The sequence below is a fragment of the Peromyscus maniculatus genome, chromosome 4 (genome assembly GCF_049852395.1).
Source record: "Peromyscus maniculatus bairdii isolate BWxNUB_F1_BW_parent chromosome 4, HU_Pman_BW_mat_3.1, whole genome shotgun sequence".
NCBI classification, from domain to species: Eukaryota; Metazoa; Chordata; class Mammalia; order Rodentia; family Cricetidae; genus Peromyscus; species Peromyscus maniculatus.
The window spans coordinates 31,441,899-31,469,208 of record NC_134855.1 but is presented as its reverse complement, the minus strand read 5'-3'; the positions used below and the strand labels follow the sequence as shown (position 1 = coordinate 31,469,208).

Genomic DNA, 27,310 nt, shown 5'->3' with positions numbered 1-27,310 from the left:
ATGAGTTCAAGGCCATCCTGGTCTACAAAGTGAGTTCCAGGACAGCCAGGATTATACAGAGAAACCCTGTCTAGAAGAAAGACGAGTTTAAAGTTTAAATACATCATCTCTAAAAGGAAGGTTCTTATTGTGCGTGTTCTTTCCCACCCAACAACCCAAAAGATGTATTCACGGTAATTATTTCTAATCTTCTTTCTGCTCCTTCTATGGGAGAATTTTCTAATATCACAGCAGCAGCAACTGGCCAGCACAATCAAGCAGTTGTTTACTTTATAGAAATGTGTATTTATGCCAGGTGTAGTGATGCATCCCTTTAATCCAGTACTTCAGAAGCAGAGACAGGTATATCTCTGAGTTAAGAGGCCAGTCAAGGCTACATAGTGAGGGAGGGAGGGAGGGAGGGAGGGAGGGAGGGAGGGAGGGAGGGAGGGAGGGAGGGAGGGAGGGAGGGAGGGAAATATTTATTTCTCCAGCACAAAATCACTAAATTCTTCCTAATCCACTTAAATCCTTCTTGGTTACAGACTTTAAAATGTTGAACAATTACTTTGTTATATTGAAAAGAAGATCTTATTACTGATATATCTAGTGAAAATACTATAGTGTACTAGTCAAAATAAAGAAAGCAACTGGTTGTGATGTACCAGTCCCAAATGACACAACTTCAACACAGCCCTATACCTAAGATTCAGGGAGTATCATGAAAGAAAATGGGGGATTATAAGAGCCAGAGGACCAGAAGTTTGCTAGGAGATTGTGTCCTCTAAATATGACAGGGAAGCCATACCTCATGAAATCTCAAAAACATGACTGCCTAACAAGACCTGAACAACGACAATACCAGTTGATATGCCAATGTGAAAGGGTAGATTTCACAGGGCTCCACTGACAAATGAAGAGATATAGGCAGTTAACGACTGCTAAGAGAGAGAAAATTAAGTCTTCCCCAGAGATGAGCCCCAATTGGTTTCCAATACCGAGTGGCTAGCCCTAAAAACATACATATAAGCAACACTAAAAGGACTCAGCAGGCATATCTGTTTAACTTTTATTAACCAAATATTAAGCATTAATACATATTTTATTATATGAGATATAATATAGTAAATATTATATAGTAGTGTAATATAATTATAAAATAACTGGTTATTTTATAATGATTATAAAAATTCTCGATAATAATTTTTAAAAGGACATGAATTTGAAAGGGAGCAGTGGATATGGGTAATATTAAAAAGAGGGAGGAAGGAAATGAGGCAATTATAAATTAATTAAAAATAAACCTTAGGGATTGGGGATTTAGCTTAGTAGTAGAGCTTGCCTAGCAAGTACAAGGCCCTGGGTTCAGTCCTCAGCTCTGGGGGGGAGGGGGGGAAAGACAATAAATAAATAAAATTTAAAATAAAATACCATATTGCTTAAGATTTTATAATCAAGTAAAGCAGTATGTAGTGAAACACTTTATTAATATTTCCTCTTCATTCAAAAATGATCAGATATAAGCTGTGTCTCTACAGAGCTAAAGAAGAGATCAGCACACTGTCATTAATTATTACACATCCCTGGGGAGAGATTAGAAAACTTCTCATTGGTAAAGGAAATGTTCTTCATTCTAGTCTGGGAACATAATCACCTTTCATCCAGGGTCGAACTTTGTTTCTCAAGGATTAACCTATCTGTAAATGACACTTTATTCTTTAAATGGCTTAGCTCATTCAAGACTATTTACTGGTAGGTAGTTATATTAAGTATTATATAGATAAAAGAATAGAAAGTGAGTGAGTGACTTCCTTGGTGTCATCTAGAATGATATGTATTATATCTATAGACGGATATGTATTGCATACATAGGGTATACACATTATATTATATGCAAGATTCATGTATTACATGGAAGATTCAGGCTCAAGTTTCCAACTCTGTGACTCTTGTTCTTTTTTCTATATTATATAAGCATGTGTATCTTGAATTTCATAGAATAAATTTCTTTTCAAGTGAAATAAGCTGTGGGTGTGGAAACATGTTATCTCAGCTACTTACAAATCTGAGGCAGGAGGACTGTGAATTCCAGTCCTGCTTGGGCAGTGCAGTAAACCTCCATCTCAACAAAAATGAAAGTAGAGCAGAAACCTGTTCTATCTCCGTTAATGTCCGTTAGAACAGTGTTTGTTCAAAGAACTGAGTTTCTTTTGGAGCTCAGATATGTCATGTGTTTCAGTGTCAAGTATGTTTTGTTTTTGAGACAGGGTGAAGTCTTCCTACATCAGCCTCCCATCCACGAGGACTACAGGCATTTGACACCATGCTCAACATAAGATGAGCTTCTGAGAGTCTAAAAACACCACACAAGCAACAAGAAACACTCTGCCCAGGGCAGAGGTACAACAGGCTTGCTGCGCGTGTAAACTGGTCAAATTCACGTCAGTACTAAGGGCACCTGCTGCTACGCTAGGTCCCTCTTGAGTCCACAGCTGTCTACCGCCTTCATAATTACATTTCTCATTAACTGCCCCGCCCTCAAAGGTGAGTCTGCTTAGAATTTACTAAACGCCACTTAGTGGCTAGGGATCAAGTTCACTGCCACCAGAATGAGAAAAGCAAAGCCATCCGGGAAGGAACTAAATGATGGCGGCCACAACACAGGTGCATTGAGTAATTAGGTGTTACGGCACTTGGAGCCCAGCTATGCTGAGGACTTTGTCTGAGACACTCAGAAAAGCAGCATTAGTTCCTTTCAAAACAGCTGAACTGTTTTCTTGGGCCCCACTGCCACCTTGAACATGTAAATCTAAGGGAGCTGCTCACTGAAGGCCTTGAGGTGGAAAGGTTCAGAGTCGGACACTCCACTCATTTAGAAAACTACTTGCAAACTTTATACCTTCTCTATTTTTGTGGATCATTACAGGGGAAACTGAGGTGAATCTGGTGTGAACTGGATTTATAAAAAGCATGTTTCAATCATTTCTACTCCATAAACAGTATTTGAATAAATAATCCTAAAATTAAACGAAATTCCATTCAGCTTTGTCTTATACCTTACTATTCTGAGACCTAATGATATTTTAGCAAAACATCTGAACAAGAGTTTGCCAAGAAATGAATATTGTTAAGATACACACTGACTGCCGAGTCTCTCCCCCTATCTGGTCCTATTTCAGGAGTGTATAATAGAGCTACACACATTGCTTCAAGAGCCCTAGTGAATTACAAGCCAGTACTATGCTATTTTAATGTTTTTATTATACTGACTCCACAATAATTCACACAAGTGAAAACTCAGGAAGAACTTTCCTTTTGTTACGTAAGCTTACTACACATGTTCTATTTATTGCTCTTTTCCTTGAAATTGGAATTAGTTTGGACTTGGTATTATTCCCAAAGGCTAAGCAAGCAAACTGTGGTCTCCACTAAGCCACAGTTACAACCAGTATAATTGCTATTAGTGAGTTTAATCTGCAAATTAGTTCTAATCTCATCTGCTTGATGCTAAGTGACGGGCAGTGAGAGGAACGCTCCATGTCTTCTAGGGAACCATGTCACTCTCTCAAATGGGAAATTCTGACATTAGCAAACACAGAAAAGCTGAGAGGAAATATTGCAATAGTACACAGACATGATTTACTGTACAGGAAAGGTTAAGTGTGCACTGACCAAGGGTGGGTGGGTTCAAGAGCAATCAGTGTTCCTTAGCCCAAGGAACTATGGTAAACTGAACCACACTAGCCCTCATAGAGCTAACAACTTATGCAAATGAAGAATAATTCACACAAGTGGACCTAGACTCCTAAGGAATGAACAAGTACCAAAGTCCCCAAGAGAACATACATTTTTCTATTTCCAAAAACAATCACAAATTTCAGAGAAGTTGGTATATGGCCCCACCTCTAGAAGGGATACATATGAGCATGGAGAGCACAATGAGACAAGAGAGGACAATGGGGAAAAATGTGGGGCAAACGTTTAAACCCTTACCCACTTGGTCTAACAGTTGGGGAAGAAGCCAGCGCCATAGGGCAATAGTTCTCAACTTTGGGGTCATGACCCCGTGGGGGTCACATATCCGATATTCTATATATAAGATATGTGGTGATATATTGTGTACCCCAATAAAACTTGCTTGAGGATCAGAGGATAGAGCCAGCCACTAGATTAAACACAGAAGTCAGGCAGTGGTGGCACACACCCTTAATCCTATCACTCAGGAGGCAGAAATCGGTTTGGATCTTTGTGAGTTCAAGGCCACATTGGAAACAGCCAGGAAGTGGTGGCACACACCTTTAATTCCAGTACTGGGAAGCACACAGGAAGTGATGTCTGGGCAGAGAAAGGTATATAAGGCGTGAAGAAACAGGATCTCTCTCTTTAGACTGAGGATTTCATAGAGGTAAGTGCTTTTTGTAGTACCTGGCTGCTCTGCTTCTCTGATCTTTCAGCTTTCACCCTGATATCTGGCTCTGGGTTTTTTTTTATTAAAAGACCATTTTAAAATTTGAACAACAAAGATATTTACATGACAATTCATAACAGTAGCAAAACTACAATTATGAAGCAGCAATGAAATTAATTTTATGGTGGGGGCAGTCACCACACCACAAGGAACTGTATTAAAGGGTCACAGCATTAGGAAGGTTGAGAACCATTGACCTAGGAGAAGCCAATCTAGCTTTACACCCGTTCAGAAGAGCCCTTATTAGATTTGAAAAAGCATTCTGCAAAGCAAGCCCCTTCCTTGGAACATTTTAAATCCTGCTATCTTATCTAGATTCCCCATTTGAAGGTATTCACATGAATATCAATTTTTAATGGTCCTTTTTTTCCTCTACTCATTCAGAACACATAATAGAAAACACTATTATTTTAAAACTCAGAAAGAATTCAATTCTTCAATTCCAGGGTGTTAAATGTCCTCTCTGTGATAGAGCACACAGAGTTATAATACAAAGTTGACTATGATAAGAGCCATATGTGATCCTCCTCAGTTCAAAGAGAGGTGAGGCATTTTCCAACTGTGCTGATCAAAGGGATCTCCCTGGAGAAAGAGGGTTTGGAGTGAATGTTGAAGGAGAGGCAGCACAGAGCTATCCTGAGTCTGTGTGTGCAAGTCAGGAGACAAAAAGTGTTCCAGATGAGCCTGGAACCAAGCAGAGGTGCGTGGAATGTAACGTCAGGGGCTTTAAAACAGCCGGGTCTCAGGACCTTGGTGCAGGAAAAGTCACGACACAGAGAATTTCAGGCCAGCACTGGAGCAGACAAGAGAGGGTGCCAGATAATGAGCTAGTGAAGAGCGGATCGTCAACAGAGTCAACAATGAATTTTAACCAATAAAAAAAACACATGGACAAAACTGTACAACTCTCCTCTCTCTTCTCCCAACATTAAAAGCTGTCCTTTTCTGCCTAAAACGAGAACTGAAAAAGCAGCAGGCCAGATTCCTTCAACAGCCATGGTTTCTTGGAGAGCTTTGAAGTATTCTTCAGTTCAATAGGAAATCACTTTCCTAGTCAGGCCAAGAGGGCAGGGCATTCAAGTGTTCCATTATAGCTCTCAGACTGAAAACAACTTTGATGAGGCTTCCCAAATGATCTCTGTTGTTTAGACTAGCAAAAGCTTCTTCTAGTTCAATCTAGTTCACCGGAGCTTTTTTGATCAAAACATTCCATAACTCATTTTCTAATATGTTGGATTATTTAGGCTTGCTTAATCCTATTCATCACTCTTCATTTTTTCTCAATTTAAGTGTTCCCACTGAATTTTTTGATCTTGTGATAGAAAAGGCCACCCTGACAAAATTGGTCGGTGATTTCAGGTGGTCCCATACACAAAGTCGACCACCACAGTGCCTGGAACACAGCAGGATTCACCATAAATCCTTGTTATTGTGACTGCAGATCTAGGAACTAGACACAATAGTGAAATGTCAAATTGGCACTGGAACAAGCTTCCAATTAACCTCCAAATTCTTTGTTTTCCTATTTCAACAGCCAAAGATTTCCTTTTAGATTGATATTTCTTAAAACACAAACAACCAAAACCCTTTACCTAATACAAGCGGGGGTGCTGTGGGAGCCCGTTCTCGGGTTCCTTGTGGCTTTACCCAGCAGGTCCGCATAGAGGATGATCAGGACCAGGGGCCTGAGTGCAGGTGTCTGAGATGGTCTGCACTTGGCTGTGCTGGGGGAGGAGGTCTTTTGCTCCACCCCTTGGCGTCTCTATAAAAACCCTGGGGCAGAGACAGTCGGGGGGGGGGGGGGGGCGTTGGAATAGGTTCCAGGCCCTCTCGAGGCTATCCTTTATTTTCTATCTGTTTATCTCCGCAAGATTCTCCGCTATAAATCCTTCTATCTAATATTTCCTGCTGATTGCACTCAAGAAAACTCTGGGGAACTGTAGGGGTGGTGGGTAAACACCCCACAGGGTGCTTATTAAACAACAAATTCTCTTCACCTAATCCATCAAATATCTAGGAATCTGCATTGTCTTAAGTTCTCCATGTATGTAATCTAGACAGGAAAGCTTATTAAGTACAGATTTACACCTTAGCCTCTACTCACAATTACTGAATTTCTGTCTTTTTTGATCTGCAAAGTAAATCGGCATGTGCCTCCCCATGGAGATAGAGGAAGATATTGAAATGTAGCTGATCTATCACTATAGCCTACACATTCATGAACATTTTACAAAATGGCTGGGGAATAATACGGGGTGGGAGTTAACAACGGAGGACTTGCCTCGCATCTGAGAGGCTCTGCAGCAGATATGTCTTCAGGCCTTGATTCTTCATATGAAAAGTGGAGCTATGAAACCTCTATCCATTTACTACACAGCCCAAGAACTTTACTTAAGGATACCTTTAGAGTAGACTAAAGACTGGGGATCATTAAGAGTCCTTCAGAGGTGATCATGTATCATAAAAATAAAACCCTGGGTAGCAGGAACAGGGCTCTAATGAAGATGGAGGGAAGGAGGAGGGGGAAGAGGAAGAGAGGGAAGGAAAAGGAAAGTAACATCTTGATCAGTGAACTAAGCCTCTGGGCATATCTGTGATAGCCTTTTCAGAGAGGATTAGATCATGAGAGCTGTGACTTAATGAATGAATTAACCCTTCAAGGATTCATAATATGATGCTACTGTTCAGAGATGATGAAAGGGAGCAGGTCACTGAAGGAGAACACTTGGTGCCTAGATCTCAACTGCATTCCCTCTCATCCTCTGCTTCTAGCCACCACAATTCGGAATGCTCTAAGCTGCCATGCTGTCCCCACCTCCCATCCCCCATCCCCCATCCCCCATCCCCCATCCCCCATCCCCATGACAGACACCTTGAAAATGTGAACCTAGAGAAGCATTTTCTCCCTTTAAATTGTTTATAGCAGGTATTTTGACACAGCAATGAAAAAGTCTCCCCAACCCACCCCCAAGCAGTCTCAAGTCTGTTTCCATCTTCAGATCACAAGATTAGGTAAACAGCCTCATTCTTTGCTTATGTAATCAAGATCAGTCATTAGACCAAGTACTCAGGGAATACTTAAGAAGGTAAGGTAAAGGAGGGGTTAAATGTAGGCCCTACTAAATGGGTCTCTGCAGAGGACATGTGCTGGCTAAGCGCACCTCCACCTGTGAGCAATGTCCATCCTATAAGACTTTAGATTTTGAAAGCTATCCTCTAAGGAGAGCATCATCAACAACTGGGTGGTGATGTCACCGAGAAGAAACAAGCAGTGGCTTCCAGGAAAACACCTGAAGATGACACCTTAGTGCTCTGAACTGAACTGATTTCACTTGATCTCCAAAGCTAAGCAGGTGCTGACCTGGGTTTCACTTACATAGCAGAAACTCCTTTATCACCATGGTATTCCAGTAACTGATGGTTGCTACATCCTTTGGTCTTGTCCACCACAAGTATTCACCATGGTAGAGTATTCACCACAAGTATTCACCCTTCATATCAGTGTCCTCTTAGAAAACACCAAGCCATGTTACTAATCAAGTTTCCGATTGTCCGGCTGCATCTCCAGCATCTACAGGATCATTGGAAATAAAATCAAGTCATGCTGCTCTCCTCTACATAAGCAAAATAAGTCTGTCTCACTGCCGCCATGAGGACTCCAACACTTCCCTTGAAAGTTCTTCCTGAATGCCAGGTGACAGAGGACGCAGAACTGAGAGCTCTGTTTCATGTGCAGACTCCATGACGTTGAGTTTCTCTAAAGGATGGTGTGCACAACACCTAGCATGTCACTCTCATGGTGCCAGCACAATACACTGAGTCAAAGGTGACCCAGAAGCCAGCATTACAAGGTGTTCTGAGGTCACCTGCTGGCAATTTTAGCAAAACAATAAAGAAGGAAAAAAACCAAAACACCTCAACTATTTGCAAGACATTCGGAAGTTATTTCTCTCTCTCTCTTTTGTGAAAGATGAGAAAAAACAGGTTTCCACTACAAAGACTGAATTTCATATCCAAGTGCTAAGACAATACAAAGCAGTATTTGTACACCTCTGATATTAGCTAACATACTTAAATTTCCCCAAATTTACTGTGTACCTGGCTCTCAACTTAGTGGTTGCCTGGCATATGAGATGAGGTGCTAAATCTGGTGCGTACCATCACAAACATAAATAAATAGTGCAATAAAATAAAATTTAGATTGAAAAGTCACTTCCATACTTCAATTGTTATGTTCTCCATATCCTGTGACAGTGTCCCCAGAATTACAAAATAATTTATAGTATAGTGTATTTCAAACCACATAAACAAGTTGTTTATTTCATACCACATGACTCAGGCAATAAACCAATTTGTGGGTTTTTTTCCTCCCAATCTTTCTTTTCTTTTTTTCCCTTTTTTTTTTTCTTTTTTCCTAAAAGGCTGGGTGGATTCTGGCCTCAAATTCACCATGTAGCCAATCTCCTCCTAAGTGCTGGAATTTTACATGCTCATTTTAAAGAGAAAAAAAAAGGAAGGTATAATTCCATTCATATTACTAGTTACCAGGCAAGAAGGTAATCAATACTATGTTCTTTGGGGCAAAAGGAAGCCTAAGGCTTTGAGTCAGACAGTCTCTGGCAGCTAGCTCTAGCCATGGATGCCAAACAGCACTTCTGACCAAGCATTTGTGTCACAGGACATGCTCAGACAGCATTAATAAGCTGGCCACTCACCTGGGATCCCAGTATTGGGGAGGCTTAGGCTGAAGCCTGCTGAGTTCAAAGCTAGCCTGGAATAGATTCTCTTTCAGGAAAATGAGGGGTGGTAGGGAGGAAAGGGGAGGGGAGGGAGAGAAAGGGAGAGAGAGGGAGGGGAGGGGAGGGGAGGGGAGGGGAGGAGAGGGGAGGGAGGAAGGGAGGGGTGGTGGAAGGGAGGGAGGGAGGTGTGGTGGGAGGGAGGGAGGGAGGGAGGGAGGGAGGGAGGGAGGGAGGGAGGGAGATCAATATATTCCTTTCTCTTTAGGCCATTTCTCTCCCTTTCCTCTATCCCTGCATAGAAAGACAGCACCTCCCCCCCTCTACCAAAGCCATATGACAAGGAACACTTCAGAAAAGGAAAGACACAAACTCAACTCAAAGTTCACAACATTTTCCAGGACTCTAGCAATAGTAAAACCTAAAACTCTCTAGCCCCGGGGAGCTGGCATCTGCTCCTTTGATGGCTTCTCCAGGGTTCTAGAAGAAGCAGTTGCAGACCTGGAATGAGTCCTAATGGACAGGGAAGGGACCCTGGAGAGGAAACTGAAAGAAACCTGTCTTCTTGGCAACAGCAACAGTAACTAAATGAGAACCTTTGCTGAGAGCGGAAGACCTTGAGAAAAGAAAGATGGGCCCTTCAAAGTCTCAAACAAAAGATAACCCAGGATAAAAATACCTTTGAGAAAACAAAAAGAACTGGTAATAAAAGAACCGTGCTCCATAGTCAGTGCTTGCCTGGCACACTGCTGGAACAGAGCAGACAAATTGATAACAGTAACCATTTTAACTATTTCTCCACCCAGTGAATTACAATGCAGTATCTGCCTGGGGAAACTCATCCACACCTCTGCACCTCATTCTGCGTTCTCTGATGACTAACCTTCTGTTGAATTAATAGCTTTAAAATGTGTTTGTTTAAATCTGGGTGGGTATGACAATTTCATAGATGAGTACTATATCTACATCATTTCAACCCCCTTTCTGCCTTCCAACTCCTCCTCTTTATCCCCAACTCCATCTCAAATTCATGAATGCTTCGTCTCTGTCTCTGTCTCTCTCTCCCCGCCCCCGCACACATACACCCTCAACATATGTATGAATACAACCTGCTAAATTCATTCGCATTGCTCATATATACATGTGTTCAGGGCTGACCATTTGGGATAGGATAACTTGCCGGGGGGTGCATCCGTGTAGAAGGCTGATTCTCCCTTTCTCAGCAGCCATTAATAGCCTGTAGTTCATCATCTAGTGGTGGGGCCTTGTGAGATTTCTTCCAAACTCACTGGCATGTCAACTGGAGTCTCGCTGTGTTGGTTTGTCAATCCTACTTTTGGGATTTCATGGCTGCAGCTTCCCTGTACTGTAGAGAAGACACTATCTACCAGCAGAAGACCTCGCCCCCTGGCTCTTACAGTCTTCTGCCCCCTCTTCCATGACATCTCCCAGGCCTTAAGTCTAGAGTTGTATTGTTGGTGCATCATTTGGGGATGGGCACACCACCGTAACATACAGTTCTCGACATTTTGACCAGTGGTGAATTTCTGTAATGTTCTGTCTGCTTTAAAAGAAGCCACTTTGATGAGGGGTAAGGATTACATTTATCTGTGGTATAAGAATAAATCTTTAGAACACAGTTAGAAATTAGACATTTAGGAAAACACAGTAGTAGAGTCTCCTCTAGAGTCCATGGCCCCAACAGCGACTGTTAATTACCTAGGCTTACAGTACGAGGCCCGAAGTCCCTCTGACTGAGTGGGCCGTACGTACATTAAACAGCTCTTGGTTGCCCCCACTACTGCACCACCGGGATGTATTTGCCATGCTGCTTGCTGTTGTGCTGGTAGGCCTGTAGCCGACTGCTTTTCTCCCTCTGCAGCTTACATAACCCCTTCAGATAGTATGAGAGTCAAACAGTCCTCCAGGAAGAGGCTTCCGGGTCAGTTCCAGCTGGACTCCTCCAAGTACTGCATCCAAAGTATGCAGTGTCTTCTTCAACAGGGTCTGACCTTCAGGTTATAGAAGGCAACCAAGAGCAACGACAACAGCCTATATTTTGGGGGAATTTGGGGAGTCTCTTGGACTCCTCTGACAATTCAAAGGGAGATTTCCCATACCTGATACTGGAGATTTTGTTACATAAACATAAGTTTCTCTATGGCTTTTTCAATTATCCTTAGTATTATCTATCTTTCTTCCCTTCTCTTTTGCTCTCAGCTCCTCCTCCAAAATTAACGCCCCCCCCATTTTGCCATCCCTCCTTCATAGTACCTGTGTCCTGCTGCACCCTCTTCTAGAGTGCCTTTCCCCATTCACGGTCCTTTTTATTATCTTGGTATCTGTGGTTCCTCCATGTTGTATACTCATATCTAGAGATTCAGAGCTAGGATCCACAATAAAAGAACACATGCAATGTTTATCTTTCTGGGTTGGGTTACTTCACTCAGTTGAATAGTTTATAGTTCTATCCATTTACCTACAAATTTCACGACTATTTTTCTTTACAGATGAATAGGATTTGGTTGTATATATGAACCACATCTTCTTTATCACTCATGTGTTGAAGGACATTTGGGTGTCCCCAATCCTAGCTAGTGTGACTAGAGCATCAGTGAACACGGATAAGCAAGTCTCTGCGGAGTAGAATGTCAAGTCATATGCCATATTGGGCAGATACCCAGGAGTGGTACAGCTGAGTCACGGTGGATCTATTTCAGTTTCTTGAGAATTCTCCACAGTGGTTGCAATCGCAGTGGCAGTGAATGGGTATTTCCTTTTCCTTACAACCTCACCAGCAATTATTGCCAGTTGTTCTCTTAATCTTGGCAATTCTGACTAGTGCAAGATAAAAATCTTAGAGTAGCTTTAATTGGCATTTCCTTAATTGCTAAAGATGCAGAACACTGTTTAAGATTTGTCCTAGCTATTTTTATTCTTTCTTTGGAAAATTCTCTTTTCAGATCTGTAGCCCAACTTTTTAATTTAGTCATTTGTTTTCTTGACTCTTTGTTTTAGGTCTTTGTATATCCTGGATATTAGCCCTCTGTCTTATGTGTAGTTGGCAAAGATTCCCCTCCATTCTATGGGCTTCCTCTTCGCTTGATTGTTTCCTTAGTTATACAGAAGGTTTTCATTTCCATTTGCCAGCACTGGCCTTAGTTCCTGAGCAAATGGAGTCCGATCCAGAACGTCCTCTCTTACACCTGTATCTTACAGCACACTACCCATGCTTCTTAGCAGTTCCAGGGCTTCAGGCTTCACATCAAAGTCTTGGATCCATCTGAAGTTGATTTTTGTGCAGGTGAGAGATTTGGGTCTAATTTCAAGCTTCTACATGAGACATCCAGTTCTCCAAGCATCATTTGTCAAAGAGGCTGTCTTCTCTCCGGTGTATATTTTTGGCATCTTTGTCAAATATCAGATGGCAAAGGGTCACTTTGTTTTCTCAACTTTGAAACATTTATTTATTTATCCAACAACCAGCTTATATTAACTTCTCAGGAAAACATATCACTAATGAATCACTACAGAATTCTATGGAGTTCAGTGTTTGAGCATGTGAAAAATAAATTTTGATATAAATTCAGCCTAAAGTGAATGGGTTAACCAAATCTAGCCACCATGGCAAAGACACTAGTAGCCATTCCCTGGACATTTTCTTCTCCTTCCTGGGCCTTCCACTATCATTGTTCTCCGTGGCCTGTTCAAAAGAGTAAGAGTGCATAGCAGGTGTGCTTCTTTCTCTCCCAAATGTCATCCCATGGGCACATCTGCCTGGCCATTGTGTCACAGGTTAGGAGGTGGTACCCTCCCCAGGTGAAGATGAAGCTATATGTTCCAAATAGCTTCATATGGGACAATAATGACATATAATTTTGCCCTTGATAACCAACAATATCCAACTTTGGGTCTCGTAAATAAAAAGCTTATTAGAGAAATCATTATTTATTTGGCATCTGAAGTAGTTTGAACAGTGGCTCCCTAAAGTCTGTGCCCATGCTCTGAGGCCCACACCAGTGAATATGATCATAACTAGAAAAAGAGGTCCTGGCAGATGTAATGAAATTAAGGATCTCAGTGTTGGACTATTCTAGTAGGTCTTGAATTCAAAATGCCCTCATATGAGACAAAATAAGAAAAAAGATAAAGATACAAAGAAGAAAAATGGCCACATGAAAAATGGAAGCAGATGCTGCACACATAGCCAGCAGGCACAGAATACCCACGGCCGCCAGAAGCTGGGACTAGCAAGGGCAGCATCTCCTCAGGACCTTTGAAAGAACAGGGCCAGTTAGCACCATGATTTCAGATTTTTTGGTTTCCAAAACTATAAGAGAATAAATTTCTGTTGTTTTAAACTATCAAAGCAGATACTTTTATAACACACAAAACGACGAATATGCATACTTCATTAATTTTATTAGCAGTAGTTTGGATGGCAAAGATATTCATGTTGTGCTTGTGAATTTTTGTTTAGACTTTTTATATTTTCTTTGTTGCACTGCTGGGGGACAGAACACAAGGCCTCCTGCAGCTAACCAGGCACTGTACTACTGCATGATGGACGCCCTCATCCACAAAACCTTGTCATATTATGAGAAAAAAATAACTACAGGAGAGTTACACATTCAATATAAAGTTGATAAGTATCAAGCCAAAGAGATTAGGTTGATAATAGAAATTTATTTGGAAATATCAGAATGAACTCACAATTTTTAGATTTATTTTTAAAGTGTAAACACAAGCTGGGAAGAAAATTTGTCCAGTCCCTGCCAATCTCACATTTTCATCTATATCATACCCCAAGGGGAGGGGAAAGAGGGCTCCTCCTTGAAGAAATGCTTGGTTTAAAGGGCAAAGAACTTACAAGTCAAACCCAACATTATTCTTGTAGCATAAAATGATTTCCTAGGGATTAGCACGGTTGTGTCAAAAACGTCTGCATGAATTTCCCACCAGTCAAAGAAGTGATAATAAAGTCTCAACACTATCAAGATTGACACAAAATGATGAAAATCCAACAATTCTGAGTGATTCTCCACAGAAGAAGCCAAAGAAAACTCATCAGTTACTTTTTTGAGTTATCTATTAAACCAAATTCTTTTTTTTTTTTTTTTTTTTTGGTTTTTCAAGACAGGGTTTCTCTGTGTAGCTTTGCGCCTTTCCTGGAACTTACTTGGCAGCCCAGGCTGGCCTCGAACTCACAGAGATCCACCTGGCTCTGCCTCCCGAGTGCTGGGATTAAAGGCGTGCGCCACCACCGCCCGGCAAACCAAATTCTTATTCTGAAAAATGGCAACAGAGACACACACAAAAAAAAAAGTCAGAAATGATATGCCAGGGAGAATGAAAGCCCAGCTGTGAGTGCTAGCTGCTAACCATGCTGGCTGGCTTTTGTCAACTTGACGTAAAATAGGGTCCTCTGGGAAACAGGAATTTCAAGTCAGAAAAGGCCTCCATCAGACTGCCAATGGGCAAGTCTATGGGAGCATCCATGACTGATGATTGATGAGGTGTGGTTAGGCCTACCATGTGACGTATTGTCCCTGGACAGGAGGTCCTGGTTGTATAAGAAAGCAGGCTGAGGCCGGGCGGTGGTGGCGCACGCCTTTAATCCCAGCACTCGGGAGGCAGAGCCAGGCAGATCTCTGTGAGTTCGAGGCCAGCCTGGGCTACCAAGTGAGTCCCAGGAAAGGCGCAAAGCTACACAGAGAAACCCTGTCTTGAAAAACCAAAAAAAAAAAAAAAAAAAAAGAAAAGAAAGCAGGCTGAGCAAACCAATGGGAGCAGGCCAGGACACAGCATTCCTCCATGGTCTCTACTTCATTTCCTGCCTTGAGGTCCTGCTCTGGCTTCCCTTCACGACGGACTGTGATTGGGACATTGAAGTGGGCTGGATGAATGAACCCTTCCCTACTGAGAGCCAGGCTGATCCCAGGCTTTCTGAGATGCTCTGATGATGGGGCAAAAGAAACCTAGTTCCGAGTCCACCCTAGGAGCAGGCTTGGCCTTGCCTAGTGTGGGCTGCACATCAGGCCCTTGAAGGAGCTAAGGTGTTCGGTGGCTGGGAACTGGGTTTTTCTTCCTGAAGAGACTGGAGCTGTCAGTCCCGTGGCTGCTGCATGCTCCATCTGCTCTTGAGAGACCCTGGCTTCCCTTTGGACACCATTGCTTATTAGCCTCCTGCTGACGGTGTACCGCTGTATCATGGTTTCTGCCCAATCTGTCCCATTTCTTTCCTGGAAATAGCATATAAGATGCTATACTTCTTAGTAAGTTTGCTTGGCGTAAGACACAGCTGTGCAAGACCTCCCAACACCAGCCTTCTGTCTTTGTCTTCCCATCTCCTGGTTAACTCTACTTTTAGACCGTGTCCTGAAGAATGGTCTGCTGGTCTAGGTCACCTACCCAAGATGATTTTGGTTAGAATGTTTTACCACAGCAACAGAAAGCAAACAAAAACACCAGTATGATGTAGAAGGAAATTAGGCAACCATCAATTTGTAACACTCAATTGAAATTGATCCAATCAAAGATTATCAGTTGGTTTTAAATTCACTGGGTACAAAATTGGTATGTAACTGGTTATATCAAATTGTCACCAAAGTAACAGACAAAACACCTTGCCAAGACAAGGGAAAACATGGCTAGACAATGGAGCAACCAGATCACCACCTGATGGACTGGATAACCTCGCTGACTCACAGGACAAATAGGTAACAATCATCTGTCATCTGTGGCATTCAACAAAATTGTTCCTTCCATTCATCAGACAATAAAGCTAACTGCATCTACCTTGTTTTATGAGACAGTCTCTCTCACTAGCCTGGAGGTGAACAAGTCAGTGAGCTGGCTGGCCATCTGTTTCCCTTTTCCCAGCACTGATATTGATTCCAAGTATACACTACTGGGACCCCACCCCATCCCTGATCCCCCACCCCCACCCCCACTCTCCCCCACCCCACCCCCACTCCTGCTTTCCCAGGTTCTAGACTCAGGTCCTCATGCTGTGCTTAAATGATCAAATTATCTCTGCAGCCCAAATCGGTTAATTTCTATTTCAAGTTAATCCAAAGAGCACCTTGCTTTTATTTTTAAGCAGTGCTATAAGCAAACAAAATAATTGCGGGTTGTTTGTTTGTTTGTTTCTGTTTTGGAAGTATTAGGAATCAGTCCTAGGGCTAGGTACATGCTACTAATGAACTATACTCTCAGCTCCCTCAAATAATAGAGCATGTTAAATTAGCCATATCTGGTGGCACAGACCTGGCTCATCTTTCACTGAGTGGCAGCAGGGCCTTCGCCTTCCTTGGATCAGGATTCATGCCAAGCCTTGAGGATTGTAATCTAATCTCCCTGGAGTGCTTAACACAGGAAGCTGAGTTTAAGTAGGTATGATTTCCTGTAACCTTTCCATTCATCTTTCTTGTTAATCTTCTCCCATACAGTTCTGTGTCAATGAAAAGGAACTCCAATCTCCTCCCACCCCATGCCCCTTCCCCCAGGTACAATGCAAATCGATACCCAGCTTTTAAAAGGCAAATCTGAGTCCATGCCAGAAAAAAAAAAATGACAGAAAATAACCAACCATACTACAAACAGCCCAGAGGCAAGAGGAAAGCATTCTAGCTCAGCTTAGACACAGCACCTCTAGCAACCTCTGGACCACAGCAGACATGTATGGCCTTGACACCATCAGCATCAGTCATCTCAAATGGCCTGAATTCTCGAATGACTGCCATTTCATCATCTGCAGAGGAACAGTTAGGACCAAGCTCATTTGAACTACTGTCTATTCCACCCTTATCCCATTCACCTGAGAAATCACAGGGCAAACTTGTGACTTGCAGGGTTAGAGACAGTGACATCTATCTATGACAGGGAAGCTCTACACATGAAGCCTTAACAATATGGTTGCCTAAGCAAGACCTACATAACACCACCATCAGCTGACATGTCAGTGAGACGGGGAAAATCTCACAGGACCCTACCACTACAAGAAGAGATATACAGGCAATTAATGACTACTGGGAGAGGAAGAACTGGTCTTCTTGGGGGACGAGCACCCCGATAGGTTACCCAATCCCAAACATTAGCAATAGGGGCTGGAGAGATGGCTCAGAGGTTAAGAGCACTGGCTGTTCTTCCAGATCTGGGTTCAATTCCCAGCACCCACATGGCAGCTTACAACTGCCTGTGACTCCACCTCCAGTAAATGTGACACTCACACAGACATACCTGCTGACAAAATACAAATGCACCTAGCATAAAAGTGCCCAAGGCAACCTATAGAGAGTTTGTTTGGGGCTTCCACTTTGAGAGGGTCAGAGTCCATGGCAGTGGAATGGAAGCAGCAGGTGGCCGGCAGCTAGAGCAGGAGCTGAGAGCTCACATCTCAACCCACAAGCAGGGATCACACAGTGCACTGGGGATGACTGGAGGCTCCTGAAGTCTCAGAACCCACCCCTGTAACACACTTCCTCCAAAAGACCACACTTCCTAATCCTCCTCCAACAGTGCCACTACCTGGGGATCACGTATTCAAACACATGAGTCTACAGGGGTCATTCTCAAACCACCACACTATGTAAGAATAATTAAAGGAGAAGAGTTCATGAATTTGAGAAAGAGTTGGGAGGAGTTGCAGGGGGGGACAGGAGGAGTGGAAATGATGTAATTACAGCACTCAGAGGAAATCCTCAAAAAAATTAAGTTAATAAAATTACAAACGTATTTCATACTATTAAATTGTATACTTTAAAATGGCTAAAATGGTTGTGTACATTTAGCAACAATTTTAGGAAGAAAGAAATTTCCATCTTGCTCTTAGAATTGACCAAAAAATTGGTATCACCACCTTTCTACCGGCACAGAAGCCTGGCCTTCCAGGAAGGCCTGAGTAGAGAGGGTAAAGGAGACAGGGTTCTTTGTAGAAACACAAAGCAAATGGACCTCTTCCTCCCTACCTCAGGCACCCTTCTTCACATCACAGGAGTTCTAGAGCTGAGCAATGAAGTATCATTCACTTATGCCAAGCCAACGTAACAGTTAGAGGAAGGAGAGAGAGGAAAGAATCAGCCTACCCCTGCTTCATCCCCAGGACACACCTTTGGCCTGACTTCTCCCTTCTACCACCTCTGCCCATGATTCTAGAGCAGTGGTTCTCAACCTTCTTAAAGCTACAACCCTCCATACCGTTCCTCATGTTTTAGTGACCCCCAACCGTAAAGTTATTTTTGTTGTTACCTCATAACTGTAATTTTGCTACTGTTATGAATCATAAATATCTGTGTTTTGTGGTGGTCTTAGGTGAGTCCTGTGAAAAGTTGTTCAATCTCCAAAGGGCTCACGACCCACAGATTGAGAATCACTGCTCTAGAGCCTCTTTCTCAATATGATTTACTCATTATGTCTTTCAGTCAACACAGTTTGAGTAGGCACCTCACATTTCAGGCAAACACAACCCATGACCCACACCAGAAAGGAACTTATTTTTGAAGGAGACAAATATTTACAAACCGAAACAACAAACCAATGAAAAATTAATGCAAATGAATTTCATGTAACACGATTGACATTCCTAAGTGAACTCATGGTCGAGTCTTTTCTAAAGCATCTGGCACTTCCCATTTGCTTCCTTGGGAAAAGGCAGAGCAGGTTCAACTCACAGAGCACTTACACTTGGGAGCTACCGAAACAAGTACAGTCTTTGTTCACCAGTAAGGCTGATGATACATATTAGACGGCTTGCTCAAAAAGATGGCTAACAATCTATACAATCTCAACAAAAACTTTTTTCAGTGACAAAATTGTTGCAGAAGGAAAATGTGGATCAAAAAAAAAAGTGGGGAGCCCTGGATAAGGCTTGTAAACAAACTGTCATTAAAGTAACAGAGTGGGAAAGAAGGACCACACACTGGACTCTGAATTACAGCATCCAAAGATACAGGGAGGATCGCGCAAGCTCTGTGACTCGCACAGCCCCAATAGCGATTGATTGTGGGATGGAAACTGAGCTGCTTTCTGCACAGATTCCCACAGAACGTCCCATTCACCAAGTTCCCTTGGAAAGTTCGGTAAACACCTTGTCTAAATAGTAAATAAATTACTATTTCAAAAAGAAAGAAAACTGTTATTTGTGTGTCCAGAGCCAGCGGTATCTTGGAATGATGTCAGGCATCCATGACCACATGCCACGGTATCTGTTTGAGACTTTACAACTAAGGCTCACATTGGTACATTTCTTACCCTAAAACCCACAGTTGAGGTTCTTCCGTACTGCATCATATAAGCATGTGTTGACAGCATAACATATGTGAGGGCAATATAAGGTGATCCACTCAATAAAATCAAATTTCCTGAATTTGGGGGCAAGTTGACGACACAAACAATATGGGCAGCAATATCTAACACCTTGCCCTTCAGCCAGAGTACAAGCAACCACACAGTTTATAAAGGACCTATTTATACCTATATTTTACCCCAAGCATTAATTACTCCACATACTTCACACCTATCACCTCCAACTCTCAGAATAAACATGTTAATCACATTTTTAAACTGATAGAAAAGATTATGCACTAAATATCTTTTCTAAATGTTATATAGTGTAATAAATGGCCAAACATACACAAAAGCTGAGTGTATACTACAATGTACCCTGACATATATCACAGCCAAGTTTTAACAATTACTGGGATGTTTCCCAGATTTTCTTTATGAGTCCCTTTATTTTCTACTTTGATAAAATATTGTAAAGAAGCCCCAGTCGTATGTTTCACCCCTATATCAGCATCCATGTCTCTAAAAATGAAGACAGAATCATATATAACAAAGCTAAAAATTAAACCCAACAAAATCAAACAATAGCTGTATAGACTCCTCTCAGTCACTAATAACTGTTTCCAGTTTTTCAAGAAAATTTTGTATTTAATCTACTCACAATGGGATCCAAAAAGGGTCTAGACTAAAACAAAAAATCTTTTTTCACAAGCTCCTTCCTTTTTTTTCTTTTTTTTTTGGTTTCCTAGTCCACAGTGCTGAGATAAATATTTTCATGGTTGAATTATTAATTTATGTTCCAAGAAATTTACACTGTCAAGTGAACATATTTTGCATATTCACACAGCTGTTCAACCATCACTCTATGGAACTCTAGAACTTCTATCGAATCAGAGAGAAACCCAGAGCCAGCAGCAGCTGGCTGTGGCAATGACTGACCTACTTTCTGCTCTACAGGCCTTCCTGTTCTGGATACTTCATACAAACGGCATCACAATCCAAAACTTAATTGCCTATCAGGTAGACATGCCAGACAGACCCATATACGTGTGACATGATTCATACACAGGACATTTAAGATGAGCATCCATGTAGAATGGCACATGGCAGAAGCTTTCAGCTCTTGTCCCTCTCGTCCTTCACACCCAGGACAAGTGACAGTCACACGTGAGACGAATTCATGGGTTATACGTATGTACACGAAGACATTCTGTCGGCCACAATCTTCACAATGAAGAATAATTAACCAACGTTGGCTATTGATCACAGCAGCCACGGCGTGACAAGGCTCAATGTCAAGCTACAACTGCCTGCTTTCTTCCTCCCTTTTGGTGAAGCATAGCATAATGCAAACAGGAAAACAGAGAGAACCCTTAATGTTTCTCTTTAGTACATCACTCATACATGGACTCTGAGGAGAGCAGCAGGGAACAGTGGGTAAGACACAAACTACAGTCTGCACCTCCCCAACCAGGCTGCCTGTGCCAGCCTTTTCACCCCTACTCCATGGAGACTGTAGTTTGTGCTTTGGCTGTCCTAGAACTCACTTTGTTGAACAGGCTGGCCTCAAACTCACAGAGATCCACCTGCCTCTGTCTTCCAAGTGCTGGGATTAAAGGTGTGTGCCACCACCACCCAGTTCAGTTATCTTGTCTATTGACAAGTTTTATATATCTGTGATCATATTCTTTTCCCTCTCAACTCCTCCTAGGCCCTCCCCATGTTCCTATCTGTGATGGCTATTCTTGATCATCAACTTGACTACATCTGGAATGAACTAAAACCCCAAAATGGGGTACTTTTATGAGGGATTTTTGCTAAATTTGAAGTGGGAAGATTCACTCCTAATATGAAACTCTAAAGTGGGAAGACCACCCCTACTCTGGGCCACACCTTATGCTGGAAGCCTACGGAAGGACAGGGAAGAAGAAAAGTTTTGTTCTTCATCTGCTGGCTTTTACCTCCCTAGCAAGCCAAGTCCATTTCTTCACTGGCATCAGAGTCTACTTCAGGATTGCGGCATATACTGAAGACCAGCTGAGACATCCAGCCTCATGGGCTGAACAACTACTGGATTCTTGGACCTTCCATTCAGAGGTACCCATTGTTGGATTAGCCTGACTACAGCCTTTAAGTCATTCTAATAAATATATATATAGAGAGATTCTGTAAGTTCTGTCACTCTAGGGAACCCTAACTAATGCACTATCCAAACAACTTTATGTTTTCTCTCTCTCAGAAAACAATGTTGTCATTACAAACAGTTCCATTATAACAATAGACTTTAATGATAATAAACATTAAGGCTCAAGAGAGCTGAATGTCAGTCAGTCCCTCCTCCCCCATGTTTTCCCCTTGATCATCACCCATCAGGGGCCCGAGAGATGGCTCTACAGTTTATAGCACTTGCTCTTGAAGAGGATGGGGGTTCAGTCCCAGCATCCAAATGGTAGCTCACAACCACCTGTAACTCCAATTCAGGGGACCAAATGATTTCTTCTGACTTCCAGAGGGACCAGGCATGTATATGGTGCTCACATATACCTGCAGGCAAAATAGCACGCGAGACACACACACACACACACACACACACACACACACACACACACACACACACACACTTCAGCTTCTGTAGACTCTGAGTGTTCAGATATAATATGGAAAAAACAAGGTGATTTTACTGTCAGTCCACTAGTCGATTTTATTTGCTCTTAAGAACCAGAGTAAAACAATCTACAATCGGATGCTTAAAATGCTTCCAATAAACATCTTAGAAAACAGAAACTTCTACCTGTTGAAGTTGAACTGAAAACTAATTCAACTCATCGATACATTTTATCCTCACAGTAAAAGACCTACTTCCTATTGATAAAGCAACATTCCCCTTGATAAAACCACCACCCTGTACAAAGAATAAGCACAGTAATGGTCACTGGCAAATGTATCATCACAGAGAAGTGCCATGCCTCTGCGTGCATGCGTGCGTGCGTGCGTGCGTGCGTGCGTGCGTGTAAATATACTTTAATTATTAAAAACAGAACAGGGAAAATAGTTAGAAAGGTATTCCTAGGTTTTATGCAGAATGAGGGGACCCTTTTTCTTCTGAAGTGCATAGCTCACACACTGGCTTTCTTATGGACAGGACCCAGACAGTGACGCTTAAGTCACAGACACAGAGTAAAACTTGAAGATAAAATAAAAGACAACAAAAGCTCTTACTTTTAATTTTATACCCCTCAGAAGGGTACAAATTTGTTATAATGAGTTAAAACCAAATACTAAGAGCTGGGAACTAGTTAAAGTAGGAAGCACTGTCAGGGCTACCCACATCTCTTTATAAACAATGTACCCCCTCCCATGAATATTTGCCAGTTTACAGTCCAATTAAACCATAGGGCCTGTGCCACTGAAGTGAGCAGAGCATGAGCAGCTAGGGAAGGCGAACAGAACAGTTATCCATTTCACCCCCTTTCCCAGAAAAACCAAACTGGGAAATGTTGCAAATAATGAAAAAAACCAAAGTTTTGTACATTATTTTGTACCTTTACCTTTGCAGATAAGAAAACCAGAGGTCCAAGAGTCAGAAGAGAGAAATCCATGAATCCCCTGAACAAGCTCAACAGACGGGAGCCAAGTCCTCTTTCCTCTCCCCTTGCTCTCTCCATAAAATATGCTGTTTCTTACCTGATCACAGATCAGCTCCCATTTTTTCTCATTGTCATACTGCCGCAGTAACCTGGCTTTGTCAGGAGGTAGGTTCATAGCATTCTGTGAAAAGAAAAGCAAAAAGATCTGTTATAAACCACAGTGCCTCATAGGCAGAAAAAAATCACTATGGTCCTTTCAGGACAGCATTTCAGTGCCTAGCACATGATTCAACCAAGACACCTGCAGAAGTCCTTCCCAACCCCTTTGAGTCTCATTTATAGATAAGTGAACCACTCACTTCCATATTCAGTGGATGAAAGAATGGAGTGAAGAAAGGAGTGGCCTGCTTTAAAACAGCCAGACACGCATTTCAGCAAAAGTGACTCTGTCCATTCATTTCATGGCAGCCTCCCTTTGTGATCAATTAAAAGGTCAGAACTGGCTTGTCAGAAAGCATGCTTCCAGTGCAGACATAAAGACAGCAAAAGAAAACTTAATGGCCAGAGTCACTGAAAGGAAATGTCCTTTGTGCCAGGTGACAGTAGAGATGCTTTCTACATATGCCTGGCCTCCTGAGCTCATCCCCAGAACCCACATAAAAGTGAGGCGAGAACAAAATAAAAGGCAGATAAATAAATACCAAGAGTTATCTTCTGTGCCCTCTGTGAAAGGATGGCACTCCTTCGGGGCTTGCTAATACCCGACAATTAATTCAACCTTTAACTGTGCTTGCATATGAAGTTGAGCTTGCAGTCAGTAATGGACAACAAGATATTTAGACATCAGTATCACACAAGTCCCTGCTGGTACCACCACACACATTCTGCAGAGCTGAACATGAACTTGCCTGGATACAGGCATGTCCCATATAAGCAACCATACATATTATGAAGATCCTTAGCAACAGGACTGAGAGCCCTGGAAGAAATTCAGATCAGTCTGTGTCCCCTCTAAAGTCCCCAAGTTCTAAACAGCTGGAGTAAGTACCTGCTTAAATGTCTATTGACCACCCTGTCTCAAGCTCAGCACATTAGAGTCATCTGTTGAAACAATGTGGCTCCTTGTCTAGGCCAACACTTAGGAAGACAGATAGAATCGTCTTAACCTGTCAATGCTCAGACCTCCAACTCTCTGAAGGACTTGGCCTAGTATATCATGCCTCAGGGTAAACAGAATTTAACAAAGGTAAAAGTGGACAAACTATACTGGCTCAAAGGCAGGAAACCACCATGTGATGACTTGATGGGTTGAACCCAAGGTATTCCCCTTCAACTTGGCCTGGCATTCATATTGATGTTCCTTAAATATATATCTACCATCTACTTATCTGAACCTAAGCCATCAGATTTGAAGGCTAGTTACCTGCTTTTAGGTTCATCTCTTTTAATGTCTTAATTACTTCTGTGCTGACAATGTATTCAGAAGAACTGCGGATTCCCAAGTTTGGGGTGATACTACTAAAGCTTCTTAAATATTGAAATACCTAAAACGGAGGGAAGTAGTCTCATGTGATGCAGCTCCTTGGAGAAGCTACTTAAAATAGACTGAAAAGGTATCTAATTGCATTTATGACTCTGTACAGATAAAGTTAAACAACCAACTCTGGGTTACAGTGAGGAATTTCATATATCTTTCTTTGGGGGAGGGGCTCAAGGCTACTTACTGTTAAATAAACAGCCATGTTCATTGCTTATTTGTACCCTGGAGATCAATATTTTCGTCTTAAACCAGTTCCTGACCCTCAGATTAGTACCCCTGGGTATGATTATATGCAGCACAAGATGGCAGGATAAGTTAAATGAGTTTTCCCCTCAAGTTCTCATTAATCTCCAGAGGCATGAAGGAAGTTTTTAAATGCCTGAACTACAGTGTCCAAAGCAGTGTATTAGGAATGATGCATGTCTAATCTCAATCTTCTAGGCATAAGCATGTGAGGTTGATATGGTTTTTCCCAGTTATACAGAGAAACAGGCCTGGGCAGACTTGGTTATCTTGCTTTCAGCTACACAGATTCATAGGAACAAACCCTGTTAAATTCCCAGGATATGTTCTACCGGCTCTAACCAAATTCGTTTTGCAGAAAAGTAAATACCAAGTTACAGCACTGTGCCAGAGCTCTCTCTGCTCAGCACTTGTGTGAGCAGTCAGCAATCACAATGGCGGGCCTTGGTGGTACAAAAAGACAGGTAAGGCCCTGCTTCTAGCTAACTTTTATTTTGATGGAGCAGTCTTCTGTTTGACAAATGTTTAGGAAGTACTACCCCTGTCCAAATACCATGCAAAATGCTGGGTGGCGCTGGGGAAAACCGAACACATATGGTTCCTGGAAAGTCTGGTATTATGCTGGGGAGACAAAAGTGTCCCCGACTCTGGCAAGTCTTCACAGAGGTTAGCAGAGGGCAGTTTGGATTAAGAGTGAGGAAACAGCTCTGGGAAAAGGGGGGGGGGGTAATGAAAATTTAAACACACATGGAGGTCAGACAAGTGAAGAGTGGGCCAAAGCCTGCGGAGCAGAGCTAACGGAACGAAGGCTGTGAGACAGGGTGTGTGGCACGGTCATAGAGCTCGAAAGCATCCAGTGTGGCCAGAGAGAGACTAAGAGGGAAGGAGAAAAGAGGAGACCGGGAGTCAAAGCCAAACCATTCTCAAAAATGCCACTCACAGTCAGTAGTAACTGCACTTCTATGTAAAGGGCAACACGAAGCCTACAGTTGCTTACATGTATGTCTGCGCATGGCATGCATGTAGTGCCCGTGGAGGCCAGAAGAGGGCATCAGATCCCCTAGAACTGCTGTTGCAGTTGTTTGTGAGTCTCCATGTGGGTGCTGGGAATGGAACCTGGGACCTCTGGAAGAGCAGTCAGTGCTCTTAATGGCTGAGCCATCCCTACAGCCCCTCAAATGCTTTTAAACAAGGAAATCAAAAAGCAAGTTGCTTTGCAACGTTGCTGTAAGGACTACATAAAGAAATGATTAGGAATAGCAAACATGGAGGCAGAGTGGCAGCGACACATGAGTGAGTGATGGTCATCACCAAAGAACAAAAGTGTCCTGAGGAGGGAGCTGTGGAGCTGAGCTCAGCTGGTGAAGTGCTTGCTGTATACAAGTGTGAGGACCACAGTTCAGATCTCCAGAACCCAGGTCAAAGTCATGTGGGTAGGGCAGTGGACATTAATCCCAGCACCCAGGAAGGAATGGGTAAAGCAGCTCTCTGTTAATCCCAGGACATAGGATAGAGAGTCAATGAGCAAGGTGGCTGGCCAGATCAGCCAAACATCAAGTCCCAAGTTTAAAGAGATTCTGTCTCAGTATATAAGACGGGGAGCAATCAAAAAAAGGCACCCAGTGTCAAGATCAGACAACCACATGCATTGTATGATGTGCACACACACACCTACTCAAAAATGAGTGCACATACTTACCACACACACATGCAAACAACAGAGGGAATGTGGTTATGAGAGAAAAGTTCAATTAAATCTGACTGATAGATTTAGGGATATCAAGAGGCTGTGCCTTAACTTTTGTTCGAGGTGTATGCTAGTCCATGGAAGGGTGGAGCACACAGAGAAGGCAACATCCACGTGGAGGAAGTGATTAAAAAAAAAAGGTAAATGTCCCTGCTGTGGATATTGCTCTATATAAATAAAACACTGATGGCCAGTGACCAGGCAGGAAGTAGGTTGCCAGGCAGGAAGTAGGTGGGACAAGGAGAGAGGAGAATTCTCTAGGAAGCAGAAGGCTGAGGAGGGAGACACTGCCAGCTGCCGCCATGACCAGCAGCATGTGAAGACACCGGTAAGCCACCAGCCACGTGGCAAGGTATAGATTTATGGAAATGGATTAATTTAAGCTATAAGAACAGTTAGCAAGAAGCCTGCCACGGCCATAGAGTTTGTAAGCAATATAAGTTTCTGTGTTTACTTGGTTGGGTCTGAGCGGCTGTGGGACTGGCGGGTGACAAAGATTTGTCCTGACTGTGGGCAAGGCAGGAAAACTCTAGCTACACGTCCCTGTCTAGATCTGAGAACTTAGGAGAAAACCAAGAGAACAGCCAAAGCAGACAGACAGATCCATGATTTCTGGAGATTGGAGAAAAGGTCTGCCTTGCCCTGAATGAGAAGAGCCTTATGACTGTTTTCAACCTCAAAGACTCGTTATTATAAGGAATAGCATCTCCAAATCAAAGTTAAAAC

General features: G+C 42.5%; 1 protein-coding gene across 6 annotated transcripts in view; it reads right to left on the bottom strand.

Annotated features, from left to right (window-relative positions):
• Positions 1–27,310, bottom strand: part of Fmnl2 (formin like 2) — a 301,299-nt gene that overhangs the window by 105,342 nt on the left and 168,647 nt on the right. For all 6 annotated transcript variants that reach the window (XM_015993029.3, XM_015993028.3, XM_006974238.4 and 3 more), the window contains exon 2: positions 23,152–23,235. In XM_015993029.3, coding sequence (XP_015848515.1) covers positions 23,152–23,235 — 84 coding nt within the window. The remainder of the gene's footprint in view (positions 1–23,151; positions 23,236–27,310) is intronic.